The 13,942-nt window shown below is 36.3% G+C and overlaps 1 protein-coding gene across 1 annotated transcript; it reads left to right on the plus strand.

Moving 5' to 3' along the window:
- The first annotated feature begins 1,148 nt into the window (after positions 1–1,148).
- Positions 1,149–13,872, plus strand: LOC125844633 (protein GLUTELIN PRECURSOR ACCUMULATION 3). Its single transcript, XM_049523945.1, has 16 exons — positions 1,149–1,305; positions 1,402–1,499; positions 4,001–4,139; positions 4,224–4,252; positions 4,898–4,994; positions 5,075–5,130; positions 5,224–5,331; positions 6,875–6,931; positions 7,440–7,531; positions 8,531–8,615; positions 8,987–9,139; positions 9,683–9,768; positions 10,705–10,872; positions 10,956–11,068; positions 12,561–12,651; positions 13,531–13,872. Exons 1-16 carry the CDS (start codon positions 1,244–1,246, stop codon positions 13,600–13,602), a joined length of 1,506 nt encoding a protein of 501 aa, XP_049379902.1. The 5' UTR covers positions 1,149–1,243; the 3' UTR covers positions 13,603–13,872.
- The last annotated feature ends 70 nt before the right edge of the window (positions 13,873–13,942 follow it).

Raw genomic sequence — 13,942 nt, forward strand, 5'->3', positions numbered from 1 at the left:
TATTATTTCATGAGGTATAATATTATATTGTATTGTATCATACTATATTGTTTAATGAATATAATATTTTGAATGGATTATATCGATTTTTATCGTTACATAATATCGTACATCAATAAACAATTAATATGATATACAATGATACCCCTACAATAACTTGATTTATGAATACATGTCTTTGATGGAGAAGCTAGCAACAACTCCACCAACACACTTATTCATGGAGCAGAATAAAGTGACGGACATGCTAAGCAACGATGGCTTAAGTGTATTGCTTTTGAAACTTTTATTTTTTTGATAGTTCTTCCAATGTTTGTGAATAACACAAATCTAGACAGACATTTAGGAACTATGTATTTAAGGAAAACTAATGCTTGTAATGATTATGTAACTGGCCGGTCCATGGCACATACGTGCACCAGTCATGTTGCTCACAATAGTCTCTTTTTGGTTTATAATATCTATCGTTTGAAATAAAAAAAAAGGTATAATACATAAATATGTCTTTTAACTTGAGTTAATTTTATATTTGTCCCTCTAATTTTTAGTATAAACAAGTAAACACTTGAACATATATGAAATTGAACAAATAGACACATATGTCCTACGTGTATTATGCCTAAGAGGACCCTTGTGCAGTTTTTGATTCTTAACAATTCAATTTATAATTTAACCTATAAGAAAATACTCATTTTTGTTCATATATACACAATTTACATATGTACATAAAAGCCTACACAAATTATAAGAAAAAAACAAATTCAAATAAGTTTTTCTTTCTAGTTAAGTAGTAAACTTCAATAATGGAAGTAGCACAATAACAATCTCGCAAAAGAAATACAAAATCGGTTCATAACTTACACTAACGGATAGAACTCCAACAACTCAACGATTTTATAAAAAAATAAAATACTAAAAACAACTATAAAATGCAAAAGATCTATCGCCACGATCATATAATTTGAAATAAAACAATAATTTTAATGTAATTTTATTAGATTATCAATTTAATCATTATCAAAATCTTATAGTCAAACAGATAACTCAACAAAAAAAAAATAACAAATCATTTAAAAACCGTTAATCCAATAATTCCATATTGCACTCCCGGAATCAAATAGGCAAGTCAAAGTCGGATCCGGGTTCGGATCAAAAGAAGAAGTCGGATTCGGATCCAGTAGGGGAACATTTTCAGCTCATATGATTTCAGGTGATTGAAGTTCTCGAAAAAGGAGAAGCGAAAATGCACTACTGGGTTCGAGCATCTCCGGCAGATTTCGCCGGAGCTATTCCACAACCTCGAAGGTATAATGAGATTTCTTTAGTTCAATTTGTTTTCGTTTGTGTCTGGATTGTTTGGATTTGAAGCTAAATTCGTTAATTTTGTTACCAATTTATCAGTGGACACACTGCTGTTAACATTGGGAAATCGAAAGTTGTGGTGTTCGGAGGATTAATTGACAAGAAGTTCCTTAGTGACATCACTGTGTATGATATTGGTATGTGATTCTCTCCTAAACAACTAATGTTTAATAAGTAATTCTCTCCTTACTTGAGTCAAACAGTGTGCGCACCTCGATTATTTCCTCAAGATACCTGCCAGCTCCTGCTTGCAATATGTAGCTAGTAACTCTAGGCTAGATAGGAAGAAATCACCTAGTGTGTTTTTGTCTTTGCTTGGATTTGAATGTGAGACCTCATGGTTGTCAATCCACTTCATTGACTACAAACTTTGTAGTTTAAGTATGTCATTTTGAGCAAAGTTAGGTTCCATATTTGTTGGAAGTCTTTTCAGTTTTGATTAACATTTGTATGTCGGTACTGAAATAAATGGCATTTAGAGGACCTATAGTTTGTTTCCCTTAAGAATTGCATTTCAGTGTCCTAGTAAGAGTGAGATTTCGGAAACCTTTTTGATGAGGTAAGTAGTTTAATTGACGGCATCAGTGCATAGAGTACAAAAGAGAATGTGTTAGCTTCAATATAGTAAAGACTATGCTAGGACCAGGGAGCTAACAAATCCAAAAGATTATCAGTTGTATTTACTGTCGGATAGATTGCACCAAGCCACCAACTATATAAACACAAAATACAACAGGTAACATTTAATTCTCTATTTATTCGAGTCAAACTTGGTATTTTGAACATGTTAGTTTGAGAGTATTTTAAACATGTCATTTTGAGCAAAGTTGTGTTCCATATTTGTTGGGAGTCTTTTCTGTTTGATTAACATTTGTATGTCAGCATTGGAATGAGCAACATTTATAGAACCTATAGTTAGTTCTCCTTAAGAATTTGCATCTCAGTGTTGGAGTATGTGAGAGATTTCTATGAGGATCCAAACTTAGAAGAAATAGCAGGGGTCCTTAGTTGTAGCATTGGCTTATTCCCCACTACTTACGTAGGTCTGCCACTGGGAGCAAAGCTCAAATCAAATGGAATCTGGAATGCTATCATTGAGAAATTAGAGAAGAGACTTGCCAATTGGCAAATACAGTACTTATCCATGAGTGGTAGACTGACACTGATCAATAGTGTACTGAACAACATGCTAACACATTACATGACCCTCTTCCCAATACGTAACTCAGTCCTTAAGCTTGAAAATTTAGAAGGTAAATCCTGTGGGAAGAAACAACCAGAAACACAAATTTCACTTGGTGATGGTACAAAGGTACTCAACCTAAATCACAAGGTGGCATAGGTATAAGGAGCCTTAAGCTCCACAACAAAAGCATGTTAATCAAATGGCTATGGAGATTTGAGCGAGTGTAACTTGGCTAATGGGAGGAGGTCATCACTGCCAAGTAGGGGCTCAGAACAACTGTTTCACCAAAAGGGTTTCATCAGGCCATGACACTAGCCTATGGATCATATTGCTAGGCTCTAGCTACAGGAATTAATTCTTTCAGAATATCTCTTACTAGGTAGGGAATGGAGCTCATGTGAAGTTTTGGAAGGAAAGATGGATGGGAAACAATTCACTGAATGACTTATGTACACTAGCTATGATGCCTGCAATCGGGATTCCACTAGCTGAAAACAAGGAGAGGAATGCATGGAACCTCACCTTTAGAAGGAACCTACAAGACTGGGAGTATACTGACCTTATAGAATTATAGACCTTATAGCTTCAATTGAAGGTAGCAGCATAACAGAATCATAGCTAGACAGAATTTCATGGGGCAGGGTCTGTACACAGTTCAAGATGGCAACAACCACCTATGTTCTCAAAATGGAATTATTGATAGCAGGACTTGGAAGAAGCACACATGGAGGAGTAACTCCGTATGAAGGTGATTTTCTCTGCCTGGACAGTTTTAAGAGATGCTTCTTTGACAAGATTACTTTGACAGATGGAACAGTCCGTTGGTCAGTTGATGCTACCTATGTCAGCAAAACCTGGAATATACCAGTAACGTATTTCTTCACTGCACAGTGACAATAGAATTGTGGAATCTCTTCATTTCCATTTTTGGATTATGCTGGGTGCAACCTTAGTCACCCAGTCTCGAAAGTAGGTTAAGTAGATCTTCAAGTTCCAATCTTGTACAGAAATTTCGGAAACCTTTAGTTAGTTTGACTAGAGACTTGTATTTAGTGAATAAGTGCGAGATCTAGAGAATGTCTAATTCGTTTGATTAGAGACTTGGTTGTCATGTTAGAACCTTTAGTTAGTTTGGCTAGAGATATGTATTTCAGTGTAGGAATAACTTTACGTTTTACAGAACCTATAGTTTTACACTTTTACTGGACCACTAATATTTCTTTCTAAGATAAACTATCGAGCACTTGAACGAAATGAGCGTGAACGGAGCGGAACAGACATGTAGAATCTTCAATGGCCAATTCCAGCCAGTGTGGGATTGAGGCCTCTTTGATAGATATTTCCTCTGGTGACATTGCCAAAATCAGCTTCTGGAAGCCAGTTTTTTTTCTGTGCATTGGATCATGGTCAGTTGTTCTGATATTCTAAATCTAAATGTCGTTAATATTTCAGAAAACAAATTGTGGTTTCAGCCAGAGTGCACGGGTAGTGGTTCTGATGGCCAAGTTGGTCCTAGCCCACGAGCATTCCATGTTGCTGTCGCAATTGACTGTCATATGTTCATCTTTGGCGGGAGATCCGGTGGTAGAAGGCATGCAAATGCTATGTAATTTGTATGTTATATATTGTTGCGGCTTCTCAATGCCTTAAACTGGATATCTTTCCTCTTTTTCAGGTTGGGTGATTTTTGGGTTCTGGATACTGGTAAAGTTTGCTTTCTACCATGGCTATGTAAAGAAAAATGCATGATTATTTTTTGTTTCCTCTTTTCACCATCAGATGTTTTGATAAGTCAAACTAATCTCACTGATAGCTCACCAATCACTAAACGGTGCAGCTTTACATCAAAGCCCCAAAATAAGCTTCTAACTATCTATACAGTATTAGAAAACACTTCTGCCCTACAAAATACTAATGATCAGAAAGGAGTTAAGTCATACATAGATCCTCAATCCCTTCAGAAGAATTCCTTTTCCTTGAAATCAGCCAATAGATGCATTTAATATTGACACGTCCACAGCTCCTTCTTCCTAGTGTCCGTCTTCCTTGACCTCCAGTCTACCAAAGTTTCCTCCACAGCTCTCAGTAGTGTCTGTGTGGTATCAAACACAGGTTATGCTAGCTGGATAACTCCGAGTAGAGCTGCAATGAAGCAGTGTACAATCCACATCCTCACAAATTACTGTTTGGTTTGTATAAATAACACCAACTAGCTATTCCAGACTCCTCCGACTCCTCGAGTAATCCATAGTTAGTATAGCGTTCCAAGTCATACACCATGTGAAGAAAGTATTTTTCTCCCTCTCATCAGACTTCCAACTTGATTTTTTATATCTTCTGTGGTGCTAGATATATGGCAATGGTCAGAGCTGACAAGTTTTGGTGACTTACCTTCTGCAAGGGATTTTGCAGCTGCTTCAGCCATTGGAAACAGTAAAATTGTAATGTAAGATTTCGTCTTACTTCTGGAGGTGCTTATATTTCCTATCAGTCTTTCATTATTGTTTGGACTTTACATGTATGCAGGTTTGGTGGCTGGGATGGTAAAAAGTGGTTGTCGGATGTCTATATCTTGGACACAAGTACTGTCTTTGATAGTAATTCTAGGCTTCCACTCTCCTTTTTCTCTTGTCGGAAAACAATTTATCCTTAACAGTTAAAATTATTTTGAGCAGTGACTCTTGAATGGAGGGAGCTAGCTGTTTTGGGAGCTATACCTCCGCCTAGATGTGGCCATACTGCTACTATGGTTGAGAAAAGATTGCTTGTCTATGGTGGTAGAGGTAAATATGGATGATAATCATGATTATTTTGTCTTGGAAATATCATGTTCCTCTCTATAACTTGCTATTCAGCTATTTTCATACATTGTAAAGGGTTTATGCTGCTTTGAAGATCTTGTACTTATTATATTGAGCAATAGATAAATTTGACAAACGGTTTTGTTGAAAGGATAAGACGAAGGTAATCTAACTAAAGCTGGATGAAAATTTTGTATCTGAAGTTCAACCCTTCACCTTTTCCTGCACAAGCACCTCTGTCTTAACCGGACACACCATGCACAAACCTTTATTCTTTCTTTCCTTTCTCCCCTTTTTTTTTTTTTTTGATTTGCACCGGGTGTCCGAGTCTCTTTGAGCCCCGACTAATCCCGGGGGTGCACAGGCCCTCGGCAAGGAGTTTCCCGCAAGTGCACCACGGTTAATTCAGGTTTTACCCAGTCCGATGGCCCTCAGAAATTGTTTGCACCCAGTGGGTTTCGAACTTGAGACCTTGAAAGGGAGCAAACCCCAAGGCTCAAGTCAATTGCCAGCAGGCCAACCCCTGAGGGTTCCTTTCTCCCCTTTTATACACTCTAGATTAAAAAAGTTTATATCAATAAATACCTTGAGTAAATTTAGTTTCACTATTGTATAAGCGAAAATTTCAAGGACACCTAGTATGGTACATGAAGTTAAGGATTTATTCTTGTACCTCTATGCTACATGCTAAACTAATTATGTAGGTATGAAGCTCTTACATAGATATAGACAGGAATATCTATACAGGCTACCAAGGCGTGATGAGTCTCATTTACTTGAGATCTCTCTCTCTCTCTCTCTCCTGGTGATACTTCATGATAAGATCACACATCACCTTCTACTTGATAATTTCCTAGGACACTTTCTGAGTCATAAAAAAGATGGTATTGTAGTCACCTAACTGTAGCAAAGTTCTACAAGTATGTGGATGGTAACAATAGTTCAAGTACATAAATGATTTCTTTTATTTTTTATGCGACAATAAGGTTCTAGTTTTGTCTGTTTGGTAAAAAAAAGTGAGAAAATCCTTCATCTTACTGAACAATCAAGTAGATAGTAGGTCATAGTGCTTTGTCTTGCTATCCACCCATTCTAGTAGTCGTAATATTGCTCCTGTAGTTTCTTGTCCTTCGATTTCGGTTAGTATATGATGTTTCTTGCACTTCAATTATTGTATCATTTTGCTGTAGTTACTGTTCATGCTTTCATCCACTTGTATGGTGAGCTTAATCTCTAGCATGGTCCTCTTGTAATGATGACATAAAAGCACCCACACTCTGCTTTCAAATATTTCTTTCTTTTTGACAAACATCCTAACTTAACTGTTCAGTTATTTGTATTTGAAGGTATGTTTATCACAATTACATATGTTAGTGATGCTTTTACTATTTTACCCCCCTTTTGTAGGCCAAGGTAACATTGATATCTTTAATTGGTTGTACAGTAGTTTCATCTATATGTGTTCAGATACTTGATTGCCTTTCTGAATATTTGAACTGACGTATTTAACTTTAATTTTGGGTAGGAGGAGGAGGGCCAATCATGGCTGACTTATGGGCTTTGAAGGGCCTTATTGAAGAAGGTACTTATACTTTTGCCTTGAATCTTCAGTTTTTATCTGTAGACTTCGTTTTAATTAGTGACGTTTCCTTTCTCTCAAAATTATCATCAGTTTTGTAAGAGAAAATGTGATTTACCTTCATCATGTTGCTTCTTGAAAAATGGTATGGCATGTTACACATTTTCAGTTAATAGTTCATGTGGTTGTGCTTATCCAGCCTTTCAGAAATAGGAACAAATTTTCCCAGAAAATATGAGTTTGGCTGGCCTTGACGAAATACGTTAGTTAGTACAACTTAAATTTCTATTTCATTTACTGCTATCGGATAGACATCGACACACACACACACACACACACATTTATATACAATGTATGCACATGGCATTTTGTTCCCTATCTCTCCCGTGGTTAGTTTAACATGTTTTTGTCTTTCCACTTCCTTCCTTTCTTGACTTCTCCCTTGAAGCTTCTATGACTATTCTGTTTTAGCACTGAACTATATCAATATTTCTGATTTTCTGGAAGGAAGAGAATGAAAGCCCTGGATGGACCCAACTGAAGATTCCAGGTCAAGCTCCTACAGCGCGTTGTGGACATACAGTTACATCTGGAGGACTCCATGTAAGTCCATTTCATGGTGAAAATCACGTTATACAAAATCTCTACAATTTAATAGTTGATACAAGGACATAAGAATGAGTTAGCACTGTTCTTGGGGTGTTGATGTTTATCTGCTGCGATGTGTTTTACATCTAACCAGTGGCGGAGCCAGAAAATTTAACAAGGGGGTTCAAAATCTGAAAAGTAAACACACGAACTAGTGGAAGGGGGTTCGACATCTATTATACATATCTAAAAAATAATTTTAACCATGTATAAATAGTAATATTTTTCGCCGAGGGGGGTCGGATGACCCCCCTCATTACATACTGCCTCCGCCACTGCATCTAACATCATCTATCTTGTCAAATCCCTTGAAAACTTGTTTGCAGTGAAGACATACTTAGCACCTTTCTGATGTGCGCAATTATTACTGTTACACCTCGAGGTTTCTCGGGTAGTACAATTTCAATAGCATATAATGCCTCCTTGAGGATAGGATCCCAAGTTTTTGTTTAACCCACTCTGTGTCATCTGGTAGTAGAAATATAGGAGCCGAAATCTTTTGTGGTTGATGCACTGTTGCTACTTTGAGAAGTACCAAAAGAATATTGGTGGTGAGTAATAACAATTTTCTGTAACTACTAACTCATACACTCGTTACTTCCTTCTGAATTAACTCCCATAGTTGTTTGTTCATATTGATACATATAAAATTCGGAGTTGTATGTACATATCTCTTCACCTAGGGGGGCGTAAGTGTATGCAAGTTCGAGTAAGCCCAAACTAGAAAATACAAAGTTGTGTCTATATCAGCAGTAACAGTCATTGTTAATTTTTAAATTCTAGATGAACTTCCCCAGGTTGACTTAAATCTCTATGCAATTTCTGTTGCATTAGAGTGTATAAGTATGGTTGTTTAATGATTATTACAATTCCACTTTATATATTTTTGATTATGTAATAACTAACAAACAAAAGATTGTGGAAACAGCATACTGACCTACACTTTCTCTGCAGCTCCTGTTATTTGGAGGTCATGGAACTGGTGGTTGGTTGAGTCGGTATGATGTTTACTACAATGATTGTGTTGTTTTAGACAGGGGTAAGCATGGTTGATCAATACTTTCCACAATTGCTATCCCACTCCATATACTGATATAGGCTTTGCAACTAGTAGTACGTTACAGCTTTTACTTTTCTTCTCATGGTGGAGCTTGTTTTACATTTTCATTCCATCATACTCTTGATCTACATTAATATATTTCTATAGCTTGTACAGACAAAAGTATTCTGGCAACCTTGAAGACTTAACCAGATTAACAAATTTCTCCACAATTTAAAACAAATCTCTCCATAATTTATTGGTCTAGGTTTTATTTGAGATGGAGGCACATAGTTAAATGGCCTGAAAACCATTCATGATTTTGTTTATAGTCGACAAGAGTATTTTGTTCTAACTTTTTCTGTTTCCAGTGTCTGTACAGTGGAAACGCCTAGCAACTACTAATGAACCGCCAGTTGCACGAGCATACCACTCAATGACCTCAATTGGGTCACGATATTTGTTGTTTGGAGGGTTCGACGGAAAATCAACTTATGGTGATCTGTGGTGGTTAGTTCCAGAAGGTATTAAGTCCCATTCAAATGCATCGATTTGTCTAGTCTCTCATTGTAAAGTGGAGTTCTTCTTTTTCCAAAAACTTATAATATCATTTTGTTCTATCAACTTAATGTGATTACTCCCTTAACATATTTCTGTTCTCCATGCATTTTTTCCTCTGTTGTTTATGTATTACCTGTGTGATTATATGCTTTTGAACTGTAATTCTGTTAGATCATTTGGAAATTGATATCAGAAGCTTGTTTTTATCTTCTCAACTTCCAAATTTTCCTCGGAATTTGCATATAGCCCTGTTTGGGTTGGTCAGTAGTATTGTATTAAAATATGTCAGGAAAATAGCTTCCATTTAAGCAACTGTCACCCGTTTAAATTGTCCTAGAGTTGTACTGTTTAACAATGTTACACAATTTGACAACAGATAGTGCTAGCTCTGAGCTAATGCATGTCTTGGAGAAGTGAAGAAAGTTCTTTTGTCTTAGAGTTGTGTACGCAACATTTTCATTCTTTCAATTGACCTCTTGTGCGTTTGTTTTTTTCTGAATCTTTAGATGATCCAATTGCTAAGCGCGTAACGGCTCCTCCTCCCAAGGCCATCCATGAAAACCAGGATGCTTCAATGACAAGTATGGAGAAGGTATAGGCCCCTGAAGTTTCATTTTCCATCACTGCCCTCTCACATCAAGTGTTAAGATTTGTTTATGTTAGGACAATATGACATTCAGTTCCTTTTCACTGTTATTTGGAGCCTTGACATCTCAGCTGGATGATGTATCAAAGAGTTTGATATCATATTTGACTCATGGACGGAATTGATCAGTGGAGTCCGTATGAAGTTAAACATCAAGCAGTGATTACTGATTGATACCCAAGAAAAAAAGAGCCGCTTAGAAAATTTGAATCACTTGGATATGAGATGAGAACTTTTCAAATTTGAAAAGAAATTTAATCTACTTTGTTAGTTTTGGATAGGACATTTCTTTCATAATTAATAACATTTACTCGTCTTATCAAAGAATGAGGTGTCAAACAATTTTCCTGGAGTGAAGCAATGAAAGTACGACCCTTTATGGGAAGTGTTACTAAATCAAGATAGTTGTTTATGGTATAATAAAGATATCCACATATAGAGGATGACAAATCCAACCTTATTCATCTGGGGAAGAGTATAAACAGACACTGGTCAATTTGATTTTGCATGGAATTAATCTGATGACCTCAAAGTTGTGGCACCTCAGCTTTGACCACTTTCCAAAGCTTCATGGTGTTTTCTCTAACCAAGTGATTGCCAGACGATAACATCTACATGCATGCATGTGTGTGCATTTTTTAAATAATAGTTTCTGTTGATTTCCTCGAGTATGTTTATGCATGTCATAGAGAGAGAGGGGATGATTTTGTGGGTGGCAGTAGTTGAGGGTGCCAATTTTACCATGTCTTTATCTGTCAACCTAGTAGTCCTCTTTATTTTGATTGTGCTTTGATAGATATTTAGATGAGTGTGTTGATACTGCTTGTATGACAGACAAGGCATCAACTGGTTTAACTCTTTCTTACTATTGAATATTGATAGGAGAGGCAAATGCAAGAAGATGCTGTGTCTGAGTTGCAGAAAAGGATAGGAATTTCAGTATCCATCTCCAATCCCAATGCAAAGAAAATTGTAGATGAGTTGGAAGATACAGAATTATTAGAATTGGCATCTAAATTCATTGGAGAGGGAGCTCTCAGTAATAAGGAGGTTATAGTTTCTTTGCTCAGTATATGTTATGCCATAAGAGAATGCTTTGCAATTTCTAACCTAGAATTGTTTGATCACTGAAGGCTGTACAAGCACTTCGCGACCACTGGTCAAAGTCCTCGCCGAAGTCAATTCAATTAAAAGAGCTTAGCCCATTACTTCGTGACTACAAGCGCTGCATTACCCTCATTAAAGAGTGAGATCACTGTTTTTTTACATTTTTGTGTTGGGTTGATATCTGGTTAAGTTCTGGTTTTCTTATGAATGTAAAGAACTTACATTTGGAAAAGATGATCAAGCTGGACAACTTTTGTGAGTGGTGAAGTAATGGTAAATTTCACTAGTGAAGTGCAAGTATAAAGGCTATTGCATTGTTGGAATATAATACTAAATCCATTCTGACTTATAGACATACTTTTCTTTTTAGTCTGTCCTACGTATTTTCATTCATAAACATGACCAAAAATAGGCTGTATACAAGGGGTATACCAAAAGGTAAAGAATCTACAGAAATAAATGATTCTCTACTAATTCCACCTAATCTTCTATACAATTGGGAACTCTATGGGTGCACCAAATGAAAATATGGGATCAGAGGCTACTCCTCAATTGAGAAAAGCCCGACTCTACCCCTCAAAAGCTATTGTATTTCTCTCTCTACACAACCAACATTAACACAAGTGGGACCACATTTCATGCCCAATGTCTTCTCCTCCTTCTCCCGCTCTTCCAATCAACTCTTCCACAGTTTTTGGCATTGCGCAAGAAGTAACAAACCACCTAAACATGTCCCACCATAACGTCATGGTAAGACCACAATGAAGAAGAAGATGAACCACGTCCTTGCATGCCTCCTTGCACATATAATACTAGCCCAGTCAAACACTGTACATAAATTAGAACAGTGAGAGTAGTATTTTAGCACCAGACTGAGATGTTTCATCCGTGCATTAAGTGTTGAAAAAATAAACTTGATTCATCCCAAATACATGAATTTTACTTGGTTCATGTATTAGAAAATTAATGAGGATGCACGTATGATTTTGTACATGAACTAGTAAAGATAAAAAAAATCGAGGATTAAATTTTTAAACAAGTATAGACTGGGGACATGCTAGAAAAGTTTTATAAATACCTAGGTATTATAGCTATTTTATGTAAGCAGGTTGATCATTGATGTAGTAAAAAATTATTTCATCACTGTCTTAAAAGAGAATGGCAGAGATTGAGAATTCTCCTCCTCTCCGAAATTTCTACAACAAGAACTCATGATTACCCCAAGTTATGACAGACTTGTGTGGTAGCAAGTATTTTGCTTATGGTCTTTTGAAGTTTTCATGTGTTCTACTGGTGTGAGACTAAACATTGTGGCATTATACTATAGATTTTTTGGATATGATGATGAAATTTTAGAATCTCCTTTCAACCAGTATGACTTAAGTGTAGACACTGACTTTATCGATGTTTGTCAGGACTCAAGAGTAAGTTATTCATTGATTTCAAATAAAATATGTCATGCTTGCTATCAAATCTAGTTACGTTCTTTGTGAATGTACAGCCACACACGTTTGAAGGAAGTAGGAACAAATCTTCTCCTGAAAAGGAAAGAAAAAAGAAAATGGAGGGGCAGGGAATACCTCAGGCGAAATGTGGGTCACCTTCTTATAACTTTTGATCATTTGATGTAGGGAAAATCTTGGAGCATTCTTGCAATCAATGAATCCTGGATCTCTGGGGAAAGAGACTTACAGATTCTATCATATCAAGAATGTTAGTCAGGTATGAGTTCTTGAAGGTTCTATTTGTTAGTCTTGATGTTATTTACATCTGAATACTTGGTTGCTTCACTATCATCTCTCATGTCCATTGATCAAGCGTCCTCGGTGCTTAATATTCTGATTTGTTCAGCACAGTCAAAAGAACTTTGCTCTTTTTTACTCTTCGTAAGGCTTTACTGAATTCGTTATGTGGTTCGTTACCAAGAAGAACTAACTCGTACTTGTTTCAAAACTAGTAACACAATAATTCTGAAATTATCCTAAAACGGTTGCAGATTGTATTTAATACTTTAGGTTCCTTTACAGTTATGTTCTCTCTTCAATGCAAACCTCACAAGTAATTTTTTATTTTTTTTGGGCTTCCTTGACTTATTACGTTCCACTAGAAGGTACTGTAATATGTTACATATTTCCATATCACACTATACTTAATCTTCAAATGGTAACTTTTTGTACGCTGTTCTCATTTGGGACTTGACACTCCCCCACATGCCCATGTTTGAAACTGGCGAGTGAATAACATAATGCAGGGGTCCAACACACTATGAAAGTATGAAACACAACAACAAGAATTGTTGGGTCTGGGTTTGATACCATGTGAAGACCACAATACATTCACTCAACTAATGTGAGACTTGACAATCCCAAACAAGTTGAAGTCAGATAGATGAATCCCGAGTGACTACGTTTTTCCATTTAAATCATAAAATGCCAGCATAACCTACAAGACATTATGCATATGTTTATATCTATGATCTATTTATTGCTAGCTCTTCACTTTTGTCTTTTCTTTTGTTTTATTTTAGTAGTAATGAATCTCAATGTCATTTGCTCCTCTTGATTCATCAGTTTTGAGTGATTTCTCTTCTGTGATATGCAGTTGCGTATGGATGATATCCCACATCTGCTGGCTGAGTACAGACAACTCCTTTTGGATTTAGGATCAAGCTAAAAACATCAAAATCTATACGGTATATTTCATCGTGAGCTTTTCTTCGAGATTAATTCTACTGCTCTTTGTTCAACCCTTGTGAATTAGCTAGGACATGCAAAATCTTGAATTTACTCCATAAACCTCCTAGCTCTCTGGCAGATTGTATTAGGTTTTTCCTATATTGACTTTTATACCTCTGCTGTTTTTATTTGTGATTACGACATTATAGTTTGTAGTAATGAATATATGTCATCCTTCATATAGTTCAAAATTCATACATTGCATTAAGTTTTTCTCACTCAACTTCTGTAGTTTCATGTAATTCGATTATTGTATTATTTTACTATAGTTAATGTTC

Source organism: Solanum stenotomum, chromosome 11, assembly GCF_019186545.1.
Source record: "Solanum stenotomum isolate F172 chromosome 11, ASM1918654v1, whole genome shotgun sequence".
NCBI classification, from domain to species: domain Eukaryota; kingdom Viridiplantae; phylum Streptophyta; class Magnoliopsida; order Solanales; family Solanaceae; genus Solanum; species Solanum stenotomum.

Coding starts and splice junctions, on each gene's coding strand:
- LOC125844633 (XM_049523945.1), top strand. CDS start 1,244: ATGCACTACTGGGTTCGAGCATCTCCGGCAGATTTCGCCGGAGCTATT. Junction 5,131..5,223: donor TGTCTATATCTTGGACACAA/GTACTGTCTTTG, acceptor TATTTTGAGCAG/TGACTCTTGAATGGAGGGAG. Junction 11,069..12,560: donor TGCATTACCCTCATTAAAGA/GTGAGATCACTG, acceptor CATTTGATGTAG/GGAAAATCTTGGAGCATTCT.